Source organism: Tursiops truncatus, chromosome 2 (assembly GCF_011762595.2).
Source record: "Tursiops truncatus isolate mTurTru1 chromosome 2, mTurTru1.mat.Y, whole genome shotgun sequence".
In the NCBI taxonomy this organism is placed as follows: domain Eukaryota; kingdom Metazoa; phylum Chordata; class Mammalia; order Artiodactyla; family Delphinidae; genus Tursiops; species Tursiops truncatus.
In genome coordinates this window covers 3541645-3562163 of record NC_047035.1, presented here as the reverse complement: position 1 = coordinate 3562163, position 20519 = coordinate 3541645, and the positions used below count along the sequence as shown (strand labels likewise).

Genomic DNA, 20519 nt, shown 5'->3' with positions numbered 1-20519 from the left:
TTTTTCAAATTGTTTGGCTTTTCTAGTTATTTTATCTTTCCAAATAAATTTTAGAATCAGCTTGTCGTTATCTACAAAATAGCCTTCAGGGGTTTTAATTGGAATTGTATTGAATATATACATTTGGAGAGAATTGCTGTCTTAACAATATTGAACCTTTCAATCCGTGAACACAGTATATATCCCCATTTTGATCATCTTTGTTTATAGTTTTCAACATGTAGATCCCCTATGTATGTTTTTAGACTCATAAGTAAGTCTTTTATTTTTGGGTGCTACTGTAATTGGGGTTTTTTATTTTCTATCTCTAATTGTTTCTTGCAGTTGTATAAGGTGCTTCATACTATTCAGTGCATAAATATTAGTATTATTAGTTGAATTGACTCCTTTGTAACTATAAAATGATCCTTTTATCATTGGTAATATTATTTTCTCCAAAACGTGCTTTGTATGCTATTAATATAGCCACTCCAGCACTCTCTTGACTAGTGCTAATGTGTATAATTTTCCTTCCTTTTATTTTTGACCAATTCGTATCTTTATATTTAAAGTGGGCTTATTGTAGACAGCATATAGTTGAGTCTTGCTCCTTTTTTTTTTTTTTTTTGCGGTACGCGGGCCTCTCACTGTTGTGGCCTCTCCCATTGCGGAGCACAGGCTCCGGACTCGCAGGCTCAGTGGCCATGGCTCACAAGACCAGCCGCTCCGTGGCATGTGGGATCTTCCCGGACCGGGGCACGAACCCGCGTCCCCTGCGTTGGCAGGCAGACTCTCAACCACTGTGCCACCAGGGAAGCCCAAGTCTTGTTCCTTAATCAAACAATCTCTGCCTTTTGGTTGAGGTACTCAAACCATTAACTTGCATTGTTAAGTACTGATGTTGGGTTTAAATCTACCATCTTGCTGTATTTTTTCTCTGTTTATCCCATCTGTTTTTTGTTCCCTTTTCCTCTTTTTCTGTTTTCTTTTGGATCAATTGAATACTTTTATAATTACAGTTTCTTTTGTTGGCTTTTTGACTATCACTCTTTATTGTTTGATCTCAATTATTTAGCTTTTCTAGAATGCATCTTTAACTTGTCACAGTCAGCCTTCAAGTGACAATACACCATGTAAATATCAGTTTACAGCAGTGTACTTCTATTTCTTCTCCACGAGTCTTCCTGCTATTGTCATTTTACTTCTTCATATGTTATAAACCCCACCGTATATTATTTTTAGAAAACAGTTCTATTTTAAAGAGATTTAAATAATTTTTTAAACTCTTTTATACTTAACCAGATAGTTATCATTTTCAGTGTTCTTCATTCGATATCCATCTGATATCACTTTCCTTCTGCTTGAAGGACTTTCTTTGATTTCTCTTGTAGCACAGATCTACCGGTGATTCATTCTTTTAGCATTTGTTCATCTGGAAAAGTCTTTCTTTTGCCTTTGTTTTTTTTTTTAACAGATTTTTATTGGTGTATAATTGCTGCACAACACTGTGTTAGTTTCTGTTGCACAACAAAGTGAATCAGCCATATGCATACACGCGTCCCCATATCCCCTCCCTCTTGAGCCTCCCTTCCACCCTCCCTATCCCACCCCTCTAGGTCATCGCAAAGCACCGAGCCGATCTCCCTGTGCTATGCGGCTGCTTCCCACCAGCCACCTAGTTTACATTCGGTAGTGTATGTATGCTGATGCTACTCTTACTTCGTCCCAGCTTCCCCCTCCCACCCCATGTCCTCAAGTCCATTCTCTATGTCTACCTCTTTATCCCTGCCCTGCAGCTAGGTTCATCAGTACCACTTTTTTTTTTTTTTTTTTGTTTCCATATATGTGTGTTAGCATACGGTATTTGTTTTTCTCTTTATGACTTAGTTCACTCTGTGTGACAGACTCTAGGTCCATCCACCTCACTACAAATAGCTCAATTTCGTTTCTTTTTATGGCTGAGTAATATTCCATTGTATATATGTGCTCATCTTTATCCATTCATCTGTCGAAGGGTTGCCTTTGACTTTGGCAGATACGCAGGCATACCTCATTTTATCATGCTTCACTTCATTGCACTTCGCACCTTTTGTGTTTTTCACAAATTAAAGGTTTGTGGCAACCCTGCATCAAGCCAGTCTGTTGGCACTGTTTTTCCAAAATCATTTGCTCACTTCCTGTCTCTGTGTCACATTTTGGTAATCCTCAAAATATTTCAAACCCTCCAACAGCAAAAGATTGACTCTCTGAAGGCTCAGATAATGGTTAGCATTTTTTAGCAATAAAGTATTTTTTTAACTAGGGTATGCACTTTTTTTTTTGGACATAATGCTACTGCACACTTAATAGACTACAGTATAGTTTAAATATAACTTTTATAAGCACTGGGAAATCAAAAACTTTGTGTGACTAACTTTTTTCTGACATTCACTTTATTGCAGTGGTCTGGAGCTGAACCCACAATACCTCTGGTGGGTATAGAACAACAGGTCAAAGTTTAATCCTTTAAAAATTTTGCTCCACTCTCTTCTCGCTTGCATTATTTCTGGTAAGCAATCTGCTGCCATTCCTATCTCTGTTCCTCTGGACATAATGTATCTTTTTCTCCTCTGGCTACTTTTTAAGATTTTTTCTGTTGTTCTTTTTAAGCAAGCAACTTGATTATGATGTGCCTTGGTGTAGTTTCCTTCTTTTTCTTGTCTTTGGAGTTCATTGATAGTTTTTATGAAATTTAGGAAAGTATTTGGCCCTTTTATCTCTTCAAATATTTTTTTCTGTCTCCCACACCTTGTCCTTTAGAGGTTCCAGTGAAATGTGTCTTAGGCCTCATAGAGTTGTTCCACAGCTGACTTATGCTCTTTTTTTCTAAAGTCTTTTTTTTCTTTGTGTATTTCGTTTGGTGATTCCCTTTGCTGTCTTCAAGTTCAGTAACCTTTTCTGCAATGTCTCAGCTTTTGTTAATTTCCCTCCATAAATTTTTCTTCTCACATTGTAGTCTTCATCTCATGTAGTTTATGTCTTTTCCATATCTTCATGTCTCCACCTAACTTTTTGAACACCTAGAATACTATCTTAGCCTTATCTGTTAATTCTACCATTGTGTCAATTCCAGGTCAGTTCAGTCGATTGGTTTTCCTTCTTGTTATAAATGACATTTTTCATGCTGCTTTGCGTGTCTGGTCATTTTTTTATTGGACGTCTGACCATGTGGGTTTTGCCTTGATGAGTACTGCGTACTGATATGTTTCTAGTAATATCTGGGGATTTGTTTGGGATGCAGTTACTTGCAAACAGTTTGATCCTTTTGGTTCTTGCTTTTAAGATGTGTTAGGAAGGACTATAGTCATGATCACTCTATGGCTAATTATCCCCCACGACTGAGACAAGACCCTTCTGATTATGAGCCCAGTCCTCTGTGAATTAATGGATTTTTCCAGTCTCGTTGATGGGAACAGGAACTGCTCCGGCCCTGGGTGAATACTGGGTCTCTCTGGTCTTTTCAGGTGGTTCTTTTTGCAGCCTCCAGTAGTTTTCTCACCCCAGTGGGCTGTTCAGTCCACTTCTGAATAGTTCAGGAGGACCTCTGCAATCTCTGGAGTTCTCTCTCTGCAGCTCTCTTCTCTCTGGGACTTTGCCTTGCAGATTCTAACCACCTGTGTCTGCTGGACTTCACCCGGGTTCTTTCTCCCTGTGCTGCAACTTGGAAATTCTATCAAAGGAGAAAGCGGGACATTTGTTCCCCATCTCTCAGAAATCTCTCTCTGTCTTGCACTATCTGAAATCCGTGTCTTGCAAACCAGAATTCCATGTGTTTTTCCTTGGGTTTTTTGGTTGTTTCAGGAAGTAGGGCAAATCCCATTCCTGTTACTCTGTCTTGTCCAGAAGTATAAGTCTCTGCTTCGTTTATAATAGATACTCGATCAGTACTTAATTCCATCCACACAGGTGATCCAACAACGATTCTAAAAAACATACTAACCGAAGGTTATTTGCATAATTTATAATTTTGTAACTGTATGCATCTGGTCAGTGGTGGGGGGCCCACAGCAAGAAAACAGTTGGGTCTACATATACGACTAGGAAATAAGTACTTTAGCTCTGAAGCTTCCCTTCCCTTTTCAGTTCATTTCTATCGTGTAGAATGCAGAATGTGTAGTTTTGTTTTGTTTTTTAAATTTTATTTTATTTTTTATACTTATTTGGCTGTGCCGGGTCTTAGTTGCAGCGTGTGGTATCTTTTAGTTGCGGCATGCAGGATCTAATTCCCTGACCAGGGATCTAACCGGGGCTCCCTGCATTGGGAGCACAGAGTCTTAACCACCGGACCACCAGGGAAGAACGTTGATGGTAAAGTCTAGTTGGTGGCTATATCGTTAGTCACTATAAAATTCAACTGTTTTGCCTTGAGGTTTTTCATAACAAGATATTAGGGAATAAATCATTCAGAAGCCTTATGTAAAACTCACCTTTGGACCAGAGTAAACAACTTAAGAAAAACTTGCAGTTCCAATGTTGTGTTTAAATAGCACCAATTGAATTATAAGTATTACAGATGAGTGGTTATCTTTTGCAGGTAAATTTTCTATTCTTAAACTCACAAATAAAAGTAAAAAATAAACTCCTATGCATAATTATAAATGACTAGCATATTTTCATTTGAAGAAGATGCTGTTATACACTTAGTTGTGAAATGGTCATAAAATTTAAAAGTCCACTGTTGAAAACTTGAGAGTAAATTTCCTTTATTAAGTATTCTACAAAGATTTGTAGGTATTTATTTCTAGATCTTTAACTTTGATTGAGAGCATATTTTAGTGATTGTAAAAATAGCAGGCTGTTCAAAGTAAGGGTTTAGCTTGTAGTTCTTTTCTTCGGGCATCTATTTGGAGGTAAAGCTGCATTCTTTGAAAGCAGCTCTTGCCTTAGAGAAAGTGGCGGTGTGGATTCGTGGAGGAGGAGAGCCAGCTTCACTCACCTCTCGTGCGAGTGCTTGCTCTGTGCCAGGCGGTACCATGGACCTTGGGAGGTGGTACCAGGAGGGAAGACATTAGGCCAAGAATTACCCGACCATCCGGTTATATTTGAGACAAAGATCGCAAAGGAAAGGGGCAGGATGATAGAAGAGCTTGAAATCAGGGACCCAACCGGGCCTTGGGTCGGGGGAGGCTCCCCTGACGAAAGTACACTGCAGCTGAGAGCTAAGGTTTAATCGGGAAGTTTTTAGGTAATTACTTGGTGTTACAGTTAATAAGGTGACTGATAGGTGCTTTTCCCAAAGGATCCGCTTGCTCTCAGCAGGTCTTTGAGGATCTACTAGTTGCCGGGCGCTACGGCAGGTGATGGAGGGTCAGCAGTGAGTGAATCGTCAAGCGAACATTCCCCAGGATGATACATGAATTCTGCTGTGAAACCAGATTGAACTAATTCTACAAGTGAGGAAGGGGACAGTTCTTCCCTTTAAGATTGCTACTAGGATTTTTACCATCCACGTAAAAAACGAGTTAGAGTTATATGTAAGATTGCTTTTAAAGTATAAATTGCTTTGTGGAGAAGTTACATCTTTGTGATGCAATGTCATCTCACACTGGAGAAGGGAAGGGTCCTCATTCGTTCGGGTATCCTTCAGTGCCTTTCTTAGGGTTTTCATGCTCTCATTGAAGCCTTGTAACTGGGTTACAAGGGGGTTGTGAGTCCCTAGGCCCTTGGTCATTTTTGTGGCCTAGTACCTGGGGTCCTCCTATCGGTTATGTTTCCTCGTTGCCTGTTGTTGGTGGAGAAGATGTTGCTGTTAGGTTGGGGTTTTGGGTTTTTGTATGGGTGGCCCAGCTGTGATGGTCTGACTGTTGTCTCTGCTGGTTTTTCCAGTTATATCATTTGCAACCAAATGACGGCTTTCTATTTAAAATATAATGTGGAAGGACTCCCTACCTCCCCACCTCCAAAATGTATCTCTTAGCAATATGACCCTCAGAACCTGGCATTCCTGTTATAGGAGGAAGAGCTGTAATTTGGCCTTTGGTGGACTCACCTTTATAAACCCTATCACATGAATAAAACAAAATCAAAAGCATAGTAGAAAACCCTTGGGGCGTCCCTGGTGGTGCAGTGGTTAAGAATCTGCCTGCCAGTGCAGGGGGCACAGTTTCAATCCCTGGTCTGGGAAGATCCCACATGCCGCGGAGCAGCTAAGCCCGTGTGCCACAATTACTGAACCTGCGCTCTAGAGCCCACAAGCCGCAACTACTGAACCCTCATGTTGCAACTACTGAAGCCTGCGCGCCTAGAGCCCGTGCTCTGCAACAAGAGGAGCCACTGCAATGAGAAGCCCGCTCACCGCAATGAAGAGGAGACCCCGCTCGCCGCAACTAGAGAAAGCCCGCGCACAGCAACGAAGACCCAACACGGCCCCACCCACCCCCCAAAAAGAAAACCTTTGTGGTTTTAAACAGAGAACTGGGGCTTCCCTGGTGGCACAGTGGTTGAGAGTCCGCCTGCCGATGCAAGGGACACGGGTTCGTGCCCCGGGCCGGGAACATCCCACATGCCGTGGAGCGGCTGGGCCCGTGAGCCATGGCCGCTGAGCCTGCATATCCGGAGCCTGTGCTCCGCAACGGGAGAGGCCACAGCAGTGGGAGGCCCACGTACCGCCAAAAAAAAAACACATTTAAACAGAGAACTGAATAATCAACCTTTCTTTCCTTGCTGTCTCTGAAATTAGATTATCAGTGTTTCTTTTTGGAGCATATCCCTTCCTGTCTTAAACCTTCATATGTTCCACTGTACTGCAGTTGTGTCACAGCGTGAATATTTTATTACTTCGCCCACTGGTGATGAATATTACAGGTATAGAAAGGCTGCGTGTTATTGAATTGTGAGAACTTTGCATAAACACTTCTTGAGCAATTTTGGTTTGCGTTTATTCAATAAATTTAGCAACTGGGAGAAGAACATCTGCAGGATCAGTTAAATACTGAAAGTAGAAAATGTCAAGAAAGCTGTAAACGCAGGGGCTTCCTACCACCACGGTCAGTCCACACCACACGCGGGGGCTGCACGGGCCACACACGTGCACGCGTGTGACGTGTCTGTTTCCCATGCGCCCAGTGCAAAGAGAGGCTTTACCCTCTTTCAACAGGTGAGGAAACCAAAGCTTGAGCAGGCTTCTCAGTCTCGGGTCCTGGTCTGAGTGAGAAGAGGGCCTGGTGAGGCTGTGCCCTGAGGCCACACTGCCTCTCTCTGTGCAAGAGCTGATTCTAGCTCTGTGTCCAGGGATCACGGTGCACTCCGAATCGGTGTGTCTCAGCCGAGAGGTGGTGACGGATCTGCGCAGTCTGCATCAGATCTAAGACTTCTAGACCTACGGTAGAAACAGATTCCCTCTGGTTTCCATGGCGTGATGCTGACAACGATCGCCTTCTGTGGCTCTCAGACTACGCTCCACGCGTGCAGACAGCGTGCAGATGTCAACACCATGGCACTCCACTAACTTGACCCCTGAAGCTGCTGTGCTAAGAAAAGGTGGAGGGTTAGAAACCCATGGACAGCTCAAGGTGGCCTGATTTTTGCCTTCTGCTCTCTAATCTACATATTAGCTTTTAGTATCTTTAGCCTTCTCTAGAGGTGAGCATTAAATTAACGTGGTAGGAAAAGAGGGTAGAAATTACAGTGTGAGGTTTTTGTTGTTGTGTGAAAGATAGAACTTTTTATCCATTAGAGTTGGCCAGTAATAAAACTGCCTGGTTCGAGGGTGGTCATCCTCCCAGGACATGAAAAGGGGACTTTTGCATTCAAAGCAAGTTGGTCTATGGCCCCTTGCAGGCCCCTGACTCAGCACCTGGGATTCGGTGAATGTGTAGGTGTTGCGGACGGGCTGTAGCTGACTGAACACTGTGCAGTGGGACTTCAACTTTAGGCGGAATCATTAGCTGTACTACAGCAGGTCACTCAGGAATCTCAGCTGACCGGGTGGATCAGTCAGAGTCCTTCCAGAGAAACAGAACCAGCAGGATGGAGACAGACAGAGAGAGACAGAAAGAGGGATGGATGGGTGGCTGGATGGGTGGGCGGGTGGGTGGATTTTTGAGGAACTGTCTTATGCCTTGTGGAGTCAGACGGGGCAAATCTGAACTCCGTGAGGCAGGCTCAGACGCGGCCATCCACAGTGGAATTACTTCTTCCTCAGGGAAACCAGTTTTGCTCTTAGAAGACTTTTCAACTGATTGGTTGAGGCCCACCCACGTTCTCCTTTACTTAAAGTCAGCTGATCTAGATGTGACCACAGTTACTAAACGCCAACACAGTGACACTCAGATTGCTGTCTGGTTGAATAATGGGTACTCTAAGGTGTCACACGGGTACGTTTTATTTTTTTTAGCCATCGCCTTTAATCACAATCTGTTATATCTCCCTTCCCTGCCCCTCTGGTTCCAGCTGTCGCACCTAGTTTATCGCTTCAGTCCCCAACTCAGAACCTCATCTGTCCCCACCTTCCCCTTGGGCAGCCTGGCCGGCGAGGGACCTAAAGCGGGAGAGGAGGGGCCGAGGGCCACAGCGCCTGTGCCTGATGTCCTGCGGCAGCCTGGCCTCTGCCCGGGCGGCGGCCCCTCCCAGGGGGCATCTGTGCTCTGGAGAGCGTTGGGCTTCCTGAAAGACCCTCCCTGAGGGGCAGCCGTCCCCCTTTGTGCCCCAGCCTCCAGCCCCTGCCCGGGCGAGCTGACCACTGCTCTCTCCCCCCTGACCCCTGCGGCCCTCACGTGCAGCCTCCGAGGTGGCCCGTGTGTGTGCTCCCCTCTAAGTGCCCTGTGCCACGATGTCACGGGCACTCGGGCAAGTCTCCCAGAGAGGCAGCACGGCGGTGCCCACAGACACCTCTGCCCCCAGGGACGCGGCCTGGATCCACCGTCCCCACCCTGGTCTCTGGGTGACTCTTGGAGCCCCCGATCACTGGCTTTGAGGGAGAGGATTGGGAAGCGCCCCCAGGAGTGCTGCGCCCCCCTAGGAGTGCCGCACCCCACAGAGGCCTTGGGCTCCTTTCTGACCCTGTCCTCTCCGCACTCCACAGCCAGGGGTGACAGGGCTGGTTCTGCTGCCCCCATCCCCACGCCGCAGGCCCGGAGGAGACGGTGGCTGGGCTCCCAGTGTCCCCTTCTTCTGTTCTGTGGGCTTTGGGATCGGGGGGCCTGGGGACCAGCGGTGGAGGATGCGCCCCTTCTACCTGACAACATCTGTCCCAGCCTGTGTTCACCGGTCACTGTGGTTTGGGAGGCCTCTTGCTGGGCCGTGTGCACACACCCCATTCACCGGTTCCAGACCTCCTCCTCCTCTCTTTACTTACGTCAGAGGAGCATTACTCATATTTCTATTAAAAGATTTCTTTCATTCCTTGTTTCTGGCTTTTAGTTACTCGTTCCAGCCATTCTCTGTTGCTCCCATTCCTGGACTGTCTGCGTCTGCTCCTCTCGCACGATGCAGAGAGCAAACATTTGATGCTCGGCGCTTCTAGAGCCCAGGACTTGGGGAGTGTGTGTTTTTCTTCATGGAAAATGGTGTTGCAGGAAGACAGGATAAAACAAAACGGGTGCCGTGGAGTTTTAGCTTGGTCTTTACAACACTGTTATCCGAACAGCCAGGTTTGCTCTGAACCCTCCGTAGAGGCCCTCGCTGTTGTAGTGGAGTCGGATTCTATCTTGTGGGTCAGGTGTTTTGATTCTGTGCTTCTGGGCTTGGAAGGACGGAGGGCTTTTTTTGATCACTAGAGTCGAGCTCTGTAACCGGCATATGGCGTGTTCAGAGATTCGGTGAGGTAACATATTTAAACTGACTCCGAAAGAAACATAGGTTATAAATTGGTGATAGTGAAAAACTAGACTTCTACATTGATATCAGGAACCTGTCAATATATGTTGTGCTTTATTCATATTAACCATACAGGCAGTAAAATGTACCTGTGCCCCAAAGAACTGTGGATTTTGTGTAGAAAACATCTGTTGTAAATAAAACACGCTGATTTTTATGAAATGGAGATTGACTGGAGCCTGGGGTGTGGGAGAGTGGTGAGGGACAGTACAGGGTGGAGAGCAGAGCAGAGGGCCATGAGGCATGCAAGGGAATCGTCCAGACTTTGTGTGTCCCGTCCAGTCCCTGGGCACACGGACCAGGCTGTCCCATGACATGATGACTCCTCTCCTTGCTAACATTGCGGCCCTTTCCCTGGAAACGATCCTCTAGCCACCCACCTGGGAGTTACTCTGTCTTGACTTGCCGCTCTCATCACTGTCACTGCAGAGGACTTTGGCAGGGAAGCTGTTCACGACCTCCGGTGTGAAGCGGCCTCTGCCATTTTCTCACCGTTTTCACTTCTTTGATCTCTGCTGTTTCTTTCGTAATCTCACCCTTTTCTTACTAGCGCTTTGAACTTTTCTCCTTGCTCTGCACTTACTGGATATAACAAAGGCCTTAGGTGTCATCCCTGCCCATCAGCATCTGTTGGCACTGGTTATCTGAAAGGTCAGGCAGGAACCTTGGTGGCTGGCTGTCCACGGCCGTGGGTCTAGCTGTGGCTTTGACCCAGGCTCTCAGGACCCACACCATTTCCGAATTTTGAGAATAAGGACGAGCCAGATAACCATTGGAAGCAGTTATCATTAGAATTCCTTAAGATTGTTTTCAATGTTCTCTGTAAATATTTTTAATGTCCTGGTTATAATTATAGGATATGTGGATTTTAGTTTGCAGTTAACATGTTTCGAACATTACCACCTTCCTCCAACCCTACGGGAGCAGAATTTGACCCAGAGGAAGACGAGCCAACGTTAGAAGCAGCCTGGCCTCACCTGCAGGTACTGGATTCTGGGGGTGCACCAGACACAGAAGGGCGGGGGTCAGCGTGGGGTCGGGGGGTTCTCCGAAGCAGGAGCCCTGGGCCTGGGCCTCTCCAGCTGGTCGCAGATGGGCCTCTGCACTTCGGTGTCATAGACCCTGCAGACCTGTACGTGTGAGAGAAGTATTTTAGCAAAAGAGAGAACATTTAATGGCTCTTTGTTTGGACGCTCGGCAGAAACTACAAAGTGACAGAATTGCCAGTATATTTTCAGTGCCAGTGACCGTGGGATTGAGGGCGGAGGTCTTACGCGAACATTCCTCAGTGTGTGTGCCCGCTGTGCGCCCCGAGGCCCATCTGCTTGGCTGACGCCTTTTTTCTAACACGTTTTTAAGGAGAAAGATCGATTGGGCAGGGCGCATGCCCCCCTGCCCCGAGCTAGATCGGGAGGTCTGGGTCAGCTGAAGGAGGGGAGATGGGGAGGTGAAAAACCTGGGAAGGAGCTCGATGGAGAACAGACAGGAAAGGCCATCTCGGTAGCAGAACGTCCCCTCCCACAGTGTCATGTGTAACCATTCGTGAAGGGGGAGGAACGTCCCGGCCCCGGGTGACTGTGTCTGTGACCTGCTCACCTAACACTCCCAGCTTCCTGTCCACCTGGCTTTCTGCTGGGACACTTGGAGGTGACAGGCTGCAAACCCCACCTGGGATTTGGTCACAGCCCGGCTTATGGCTGCTGTGCACTGTGGTCTCTGAGCATTGGTGACAACAGCCATGGAAATCATTTGTGGAAATGCCATTTAAGGATGTGGTCTGTGGTTCTTAGCTAATAACTAAAACAATTACCGTCACCCGTTATAATTAAGCCATGTGATTTGACATAAATCCTTTAGGCATGTGCCCTTTTTTTTAAGGCTGATACTTGCAGACAAAGATTCAACTCATGGTGTATTTTTAATCTCCATTTAATAAAATCCCATGTTATTTGACTCACTGTGGTTTTTCTTTCCTCCTAGCTTGTTTATGAATTTTTCTTAAGATTTTTAGAGTCTCCAGATTTCCAACCTAATATAGCGAAGAAATATATTGATCAGAAGTTTGTATTGCAGGTAAGGTGCAAGTTAGCTGAAACTACAAACGCTGTAATCCACCGTTAGAGAGAATACCGCATCACTGAGTGTCTTTTTCTTCTTGAAGCTTTTAGAGCTCTTTGACAGTGAAGATCCTCGCGAGAGAGATTTTCTTAAAACTACCCTTCACCGAATCTATGGAAAATTCTTAGGCTTAAGAGCTTACATCAGAAAACAGATAAATAATATATTTTATAGGTAAGTCAGTGTGGGGGTGACATTTCCCTTTTGCATGTGACGCTCCTGTTCACACTCGATGTCCCACCTCGTCGTTGGCTGTAGCAAAGTGGCTGGGCAGCAGGAGCGGCCGTTCCTGAGCAGCGGGCTCGTCGTTGGCAGGTGGGCCCCATCTATACCTCCGCCTCTGCGCTGGGCAGGGCCGCCTTCCCTCTGTGCCTGCTTCCCTCCTTCCGCCCGCCCCCCCCACACACCCGGTGTTTGTTCCGGCTTTTACCGTTAGGCCCGGTCACCCTGAACGTGGTTCCTTCTGTGTGGATGAATCGCTCCCTCCAGAGCCAGCGGTTTCCTCGCACCTGTGTGGTGCTCGTTCGTCCCCGCTGAGTCTCAGTGAAAGAGGGAAGGAGTGAGGAGTGAAGTGGGGAATCTTTGGAGACTCCTGCCGTGCACTGCTGGAAGCAGTGGCTGAGGCAGCGCCGTGTTCAGCGGTCGCAGCCTCCCCAGGCCTGCAGGACCACAGAGGCCTGGCTCTGTTTCAGTGGGGAGGACCCTGCCCCAGGGCTCCTGGAGGAATGTTCTGACAGTCCAGCTCAGTGTTCAGCCTGACCCCGTGACCCCTCACACAGCCTCCCTGTCGCCACCCCTCTGAGTCGCAGAGTCTTAGCGCCCCTCCATCTGCCGGCTCCTATGCCGACACGCTCCTTGGACAAGCGGGTGTAGGTCCTGGGCGAGCCCTCGGGTGCCCCTCAGGCTCCGGGCTCCTTCCACACCAGGGCCTCGCAGCCTCGCCTGATCCTCCTGGAACGTTCTCACGTTCTCTTCCACCAGCCCTTCTCCTCACCCGCCCAGGCTTCCGGAGGCATCCCTGCGCCAGGGAGGCTCGCAGCTTGGCGGACGGTCCGGCCTCCTGGGAGGGCAGGCATCGAGCCAGCGCTTATCTCACAGCCCCAGCCCCAGCTTCCTACCTGGCTTCTGGGGGCTCCAGGTGAACGTTGATGGATGAAACCGTCAGTGTGGTTTCTTCTCTGTCCCTGGAATGCTCACTGCACGAGCAGTTGACTCCATGAGTTTTTAGGGGACAGCTTACCCCACGTGCCCCGCACTCCAGGATGCCGCAGGCAGTGAGGAGTCCTGGCGGTGACGGGCGGCCAGCCCCTGCTGTCCCTCGCTGTGCCTGCCTGCGGTCGCGAGGTCCAGCGCCCTCCTTATCTTCGCACGTGATGTGGCCTTTGGGTGTCGGAACCTCCAGCTTGCATGTGGCTTCCCTTCAGACTCCCTCCAAGCTCCCCACAGCCCGTTTATATGATGGAGCCCAGGCTGGACACACCGGCTTAGGTGGTGGCATCGTGTTTCCTAAATGTTATATTCCTATTTTGTATTTCTTGGTGTCGTGTTTCCTTTTTAACAAGACTGTTCCTTGGCCGACGTACTTATCTATCAAAACGTAGCATACACTATTTAATCAACAGCAGACAGGTAGGATTTCAGTTCCAGTCTTTTAGGCTAAAATGGAAGCTCTGCCTGAAGGTTTCTTCCCTGCTCACATAGGTTCTGTGCAGAATCACCAGTCAGTGCCTGCCTCATTCATACCTTAAGGAACCCCGACTTAGTAACTGAACTACCTAACTAGGCTGTTGTTCAGAAGTTACGGAGTGCAGCTCGACTCTCGCTGAGCACTCAGTGCTGGAGTGTGTGGTGTCCTCGTTTTGTTTTCGGGAGTCTTTTCTGTAAAAACCGTTCCTGATGCGTCCGATCAGGAGGAAGCAAGTCCTGTGGATCCCACAGCCGGCCTGACTCTCCACCTTCAGCACCGCCCCCTCCTCATTCCATGTGAGAAAAATTGCAGATGATCTCGAGAGCTGTATTCCGCTCATCTGCGTCCCACGGGGTGTAGCTGCGGCTGGTTAGACAGTATTTCAGGCGTGTTTGGTTGACCTTCCTGGAAGTGTTAGTGTGAGGTTCCTACTTACTTCTGTGGGTTCTCACTCCAGTCAGCATCTTCACAGGTGCGTTAAGCGCAGCTCTGGGTGAGGGATCGTGCCTGCTTGGCACACAGTGGAGCCTGAAGGTTGGGTGGCAGGTGGAGCCCGGGCTTCAGTTCTCTCGCTGCCGAACAAACCCCCGCGGCTTGGGAGCTTAAATCAGCGTTTGCCATTGCTCTCATTCTGTGACCTGCCCGGGCGGGGCTCCGTGAACGTGAGCGGGCAGCCCCGGGACCGAGTTCTGCAGTGGCTGCCCGTGCTCCTCAGGGCTTGGCCGGGGCCTGGTGCGCACCGGCCTCGTCCCTTTGTACCGGTCAGAGCCACTTAGGGAATTGAGGACAGCCCAGCTTCAAGGGGGAGTGACTTCCACCTCTGCGTGTGCGGCACAGAACACGTCCTCCAGGAGGGAGAGGAATAGATGGCGAGACTGTCCTTCACAGGCAGGTTCCAGCTCAGTTTGGGGAGAGTCCTAGTTCCTTTTGGCTGAAAGAGGGAGGCATACTGTAGCCTGCTCTGCATGGGCCCTTAGGGCTTCCCTCCTGTTTTGCACCCCACTTTCTTGTTTCCCTCTGGAAAAGAAAGAAGGGGAGCTACACTTACATTCTCTTTCCTGTACCTACTCCAAATCTACAAAATAGTCGGGAATGAAGAATTTACCGATGAGAATATAGCAATGTTGATCTAGGAAAACAAAATGGCTTTTGGCTAAAGGCTGCCCTTATTTAAATGTTAGTACTGCTGGAGACAGATCACAAGTGGTGCCCAGGGGCTCGGCCACCTCCACATGCCGAGCACCCAGGCTTCAGGAGCCTCGCCCACCTGCTGCCTGCACAGCCCTCCAGGTGTAAACAGAGGAAGAGGGACTGAAGTTGGGTGGTTGCACTAGTACTTTGTACATCTAAACTGTTTTAAGTATTTCAAATAAAACAGGTGAAGTGAAGGGAGCCTCAGGTGGAGTTTCACAAACAAACTAAAGCACCTCCCCGTGGAGATGCCCAGGGAGGCTGGGGCTCCCATGAGGCCGGCTTCCCACCTCAGGGCAGGGGCAGTGGCGGGGCCGACGTGTCTGAGGCTGACACAGGTGCCCCACGCGCAGCGCAGCCTGTCCCCTGCTGCCCTTGATCTGACCAGCCGGGCTGCCGGGGTCCGTCACGGGTACTTTCCCGCCTCGGCTCCGTGCTGTGGCCGCATTTGTTTCCGTGTCACTGTGTTTTGCTGCTCACTGGTTCTGACCCCGGTCCCTGTGGTCTCAACTCCAATCTGTCTAAGCTGGTGTCTGAGCCTCCGTGTGCCTGCCTTGCCCGCCCGTCGCCCACCTTTGTTCTAGCCAAACGGGCTCTCTCCTCGCTCCGTGCCCCCCCTTTGAAAGATCTGTCAAAAACCAGAGACGTTAGACCCGCTCCTCAGGAGTACGTCACACGTTGTGGGCGTTTGACCTGTTCTGGACCTTAAGGTCACTCTTCCGTTTGTTTCAAACAGGGACAGTGAAAAATTTTAATCATCACAAACACTTATTTTCGGCCTAGAGCTGGCTCTAAACTAGTAGTTTTTGTCTGATAGGCAGGAACCTTTCTCAGACCCCAGACACCTCTCGCTTCAGGCGGAATTCGCTGTGTGTTGGTTTAGCCTGACTCCAGGTGCGCCAGGCTGTGGGGCAGGAGCAGCTTGTTTCTGAGGAGTCCTTGGAGAGAGAAGATGCTTTCCTGCTTCCTGTCCCTGTTCCCTCTCCCTGGGCCCAGTTTATTCAGCAGTCGTGTTTCAAGCACCGGTCAGATACCAGGCTCGGCCCTATAGCACCAGGGGCGACACGGTAACGATAAGTCGTCGTCCCCATCCTCAGGCTGGCACAGGGTGCAGGAGCTGCTGGGAGCCCCAGGGAGCGTGCGCGGGGGCCCCAGGGAGTGCTTTCTTGGGGCAGGTGAGTCGGGCTACTCAGATGGGTGTTTCAGAAGACGGCACTTGAAGCAGCACAGGGAAAGTGTGACGTGTCAGTGAGGAAGTAGGGGAGACGACCCCAGTGGTGAGGAAGTAACTTGTACCCTTTGCAGAGACTGTGCTAAATATTGGAGGCTTTAAATTGAGTAAGATGTCAACTTAGGCTGAAATGCAGCAAAAAATAAAATGGATTAAGCGATGGATAGAGATGTATGTGTGATAAAGCAAACAGCAAGTTGTTCGCTGTCAAATCTGGGTGGTTGAAATACAGGTGATCACTGTAAACATCTTTTCACTTTATGTCTGAAACTTTCAAAATGAAACGTTAGGGAGACATTTGAGCAAGCCCATGCCCTCTGCCCTCCAAGTGTCTGCATGTTCAGGCTTTGCGGAGTCTCTCTGGTAACACTTAGCAGAGCCCCCGGAACGGTTTTCACAAATAGATTTGCTTATTGTTGCCTGGCTACGTGGTTTTCTTCCTAAAAGCATTGTTTTCGTATTCAGAGGATTTTAGTCTTTTCCAGCCATTATTTCAGTGTCTAATTCTAAATGACAAATTGCTTTTTCTAGATTTATTTATGAAACAGAGCATCACAATGGCATAGCAGAATTACTGGAAATACTGGGAAGGTAAGTTGTCTCTTTGTTGTCGGTAGCGAAAGGCCTTAGATGGGATTTATGCCGAAATGATCCAGTTCATTGCATTCCACAGCCCCCTCCCCAAGGCAAGGCAATTTAAACCGTTCTCTAAAAGGACGTAAAGAAGCCTCACTTAATGGCCGGGGCTGGTGAGCTCTTGGATCAGAACTGAATGACACTAAATGACAAACCTCTCCCATCCCTATGGTTCCACACGTAGATTCTGTTTCATGTACCTCAGGAGCATCGCTATGGGAACACAATTTCAATTATTTCCTCAAGAGCAGTGTTAAAAATAGTTACATTAAGAAGGTTTATATTTGACACTTAGAAGAAAAATAGGTCATTTATTATACATTTGGGGTATCGAGTAAATGCTAACGTGTCGCTTTGATTTTATAAATTTTTCATATGTATACTTATAAAATAATTAACATTTCAAAATTTCATCGTCTTAATCCAGGTAGAGTTCTTGCTTGCTACCTTTTTTTTTTTTTTTTTTAATCAATGACCTATAGGTTTTCTGTCAGACCTCCTAACTCACTGATTCCCAGACAGAGTTCCTCAGGGTTCCACGGCTGAATAAGCTTGGAAGTGCTTCTTCCGCAGCACCTTACTTGGGGATTCAGTGTATGTTAGCAGCTAAAGGTTTTGAGGAGTCCTGCAGGGGAGAAGCTGTACTCGTGCTTCATCTAGCGATTCCCAGAACTATCTGAACACAGTAAGCTTTTCAAAGGAACACTGTTGTCATCTGGTAGATCTATGGTCCAGCCCTTCTGAAAACAACTCTCCTCGCTGTTTCAGATATAATGTAAAACAAATGACGGTTCTCGTGGAGAACTCTACACTGACATATTCCTGGGATTCTCTCTCCCAGCAGAGTGTAGTGAGTGCTTGAGTGGGTGCCCTTACTAGCTGTCCGGCCTTACTTAACCACTCTCGCCTCCCGTTTCCTTGTCTATAAAATGGCAATATACTCATATTCACGTCTGAGGTTGTTGCAGGGCTGGGGTGAACTGAGTAAAGTGTCCAGAGAGCCTGCCACACCGCACGCAAGGGCCTCAGAGGTCCTCTCTTGTTCCCTCATTTGAACGCACACACCATCCTGGAGGCCACTTCCGGTTAACCCTGCCTGCAGCTCCCATGTGCCCCAGGCTCATGAAGGAGGGACCAATTTAGAAATCGCTTGAACTGCTTCGACAGCTCGCAGGAACTTATACCGCGTTATAATGCCAAATAGATAAAATACTTGATGTCACAAACAAAAGCTTCAGCTTGGAGGTTGAGAGCAGGGGACCCCCTTTCCTTGCGAAAGGGGACAGCTTTCTCGTTGGTTTTGAAACAACGCCAGTTTGCACACTCAGACCCTGTTCTGCCAGCACTCGCGTGAGGCAGGGTCTCTCTGGGAAAGTGTGAATTCCTGAAGATGGTGAAGGCCGGAGGAAGGTGCCGGTGTTCCACCTGAGCTACTACCCGGTCTTCATGCCCTGCCTAAGGAAGGAGGTTTTGCCCCCAGAGACCCCTGCTCTTCTGGGTAGCTCCCTGTACACTCAGAATTTTTAAATTGTCCTGTAGTTACAAGATAAAAGTGACTGTGCTTCCCTGAAGGTGTTTAATGATCTTTTAATTTCTGCTACTCTCCTCCCTCCTTTTTTCCGGCACACATGGTTGGCTTGCTGGTTTTCATGCTGAAAACAAAAACTGAAAGAAAAACAGAAAGATTATGTTTTTCAATCTGGAACTTGTAAATATTCAAACTTTGGATAAATTCTGTTTTCACAGTATAATTAATGGATTTGCCTTACCACTGAAAGAAGAGCACAAGATTTTCTTATTGAAGGTGTTATTACCTTTGCACAAAGTGAAGTCTCTGAGCGTCTACCATCCTCAGGTAAGGGCTCCTCCGTGACGTTGGTGGGCCCGGAGCTCGTCCGTCTCTGCTTGGACATCAGTGAACTCGGGATACTGAGCCCCAGCCTCTAACTGGGAGTGTTTTGTCTCGTATATCACAGCGTTGACTTGGGTGTCAGGGTGCTGGTGATGAGCGAAAGGATAAGGGAGTAAAGAGAGATTGCTTTTGAGAAAATCAGAAAAACCTCAGGAAAGGAGAATTTCAAAATTGGTTGTAAGCACTGAGAAGGGAGTGGCTCACGCGAGGAAGGGGTCAAGGAAGACCTCTCCGGAAGGCTTCCTGTGGTGGGATTGAAACCTAGCACCTCAAAGACAACGCCTCTCTGTCCACGGCCAGTAAAATGGCTTAAGAAAAAGTGGTTTGGGGACTTCCTGGCGGTCCAGTGGTTAGGGCTCCGTGCTTCCACTGCAGGGGGCATGGGTTCGATCCCTGGTCAGGGAGCTGAGATCCTGCATCCTGTGCAGCGTGGCCAAAAAAAAGTATATATTTCTAAAAAGAAAGAAAGAAAAGGGTTTTTTTAAAAAACTGTGGGGTTTTTATAACTTTGAAAACTGAAAACCTGATCCATGAGTGGTTTCTATCTGGTTGGTCAGCTGCATTTCCCCAGGAAGTCTATGTTTTCCTTCACTCTTCCTATTCTAAGTTCCGTGCAGACAGAATGTAAGCTACACTGACTGCAGCGCAGAAGGTTCTGGGGAGACGCCCGCCGTCACTGTGGGTGCAGGGTGGGTGGTCCCCACGTCTGGGTCCAAGGACCAAGAACCCCCATTCTGCGGGACCTCCCTCGGGGAGTTTGCCTCATGGCATCAGAAGATGTATCCTTAGACGGTTCTAATGACACTGGCTTCCTGGGAAATCTTTCACTTAGAGTTTTTTCCTCTGATTCCTATTGCCTGGTAATATCTTTACATCCAGCCAGTTTGTTACCGTGTTAGTTGTCCTGTATTAGAAATTAATAGTTTAGGAATTTAAGATGGAAACAGATTTTAATTTGCTTTTTCCCAGCAGTTAGATTACTTGTCCATTACAGTCTCCAAAAAGGGCACCAGAAAACTCCCACCAAACCTGGCCTGGCTTGTCGGTGTTGGTTTAAAAGACTGTCTCCTGGTTTATTTTAGTTTTCTGATGTTCCTTTTGCAGTTGATCTGTGTTGCACACTGATCCTGGGGTCCCTCCCTCAGAGCCCCTCCCAGAGCCTCCAGCGGGGCCACTGGACGGAGCCTGTGTCCACCCAGGAGAAGGGCTGTGGGGGACATTGCGGGCAGGGGACAGCACTGATCACATCCAGCCCTGTCTCCCCACAGGAAGATGTCTAACGGTGGTACAGCATTTCCATGTTAAAATGGAATATTAATACTTTTTCTCCTCTTACTGTAGCTGGCATACTGTGTAGTGCAGTTTTTAGAAAAGGACAGCACCCTCACTGAACCGGTAAGTACACCCTCTCTGCTCAGGGCCTTGTGATATAGTGTGTGTGTCTTAAGTGTCAGTATCGCAGTCTGGCTGCTTCCCCAAGACAGCTTCTTCATCTTAAGTTATAACACTAGTGAACACAAACTGATTTCATTCCTGTGTTACAAGTTTTCAAACTGTAGTGATTTTAATTACAAGTTCCCTTGTCGAAGTGATTGTTCCTGTAAGAAGATGGCCGTCTTCTCCCTCATTGCGTTTTACTCTGAACGGCGTCCTGCTAAGTCATGTGCGGTTTAATACTCCCACGTCGCTTGGTTGAACAGCATAGGTCACTGACTTCAGCCAGAGGCATTGTAGCAAGGGTTCAACATGCTTATTTATACTAAAGAGATTTTACTGTCTTGAAAATTCTTTCCAAGTTATGGTGTCACTATTTTATGGTCATTGGATCATAAATGAACATTAGATTGCTACTGGTCAGTGTTTAGATTTCTAAGTTTCTTGGCATTTTATCTTTATTAAAAATAAAAAGG

The 20519-nt window shown here is 47.7% G+C and overlaps 1 protein-coding gene across 12 annotated transcripts in view; it reads left to right on the top strand.

The window, feature by feature from the left end:
• The window catches only part of PPP2R5C (protein phosphatase 2 regulatory subunit B'gamma), a 131796-nt gene that overhangs the window by 88266 nt on the left and 23011 nt on the right, over positions 1-20519 (top strand). For 11 of the 12 annotated variants that reach the window (XM_033850604.2, XM_073800037.1, XM_033850608.2 and 8 more), the window contains 6 exons: positions 10707-10817; positions 11815-11907; positions 11996-12126; positions 16593-16652; positions 18444-18552; positions 19951-20004. In XM_033850604.2, the coding sequence (XP_033706495.1) occupies positions 10707-10817; positions 11815-11907; positions 11996-12126; positions 16593-16652; positions 18444-18552; positions 19951-20004 (558 nt within the window). The remainder of the gene's footprint in view (positions 1-10706; positions 10818-11814; positions 11908-11995; positions 12127-16592; positions 16653-18443; positions 18553-19950; positions 20005-20519) is intronic. The other variant, XM_033850607.2, reaches the window with a different exon arrangement.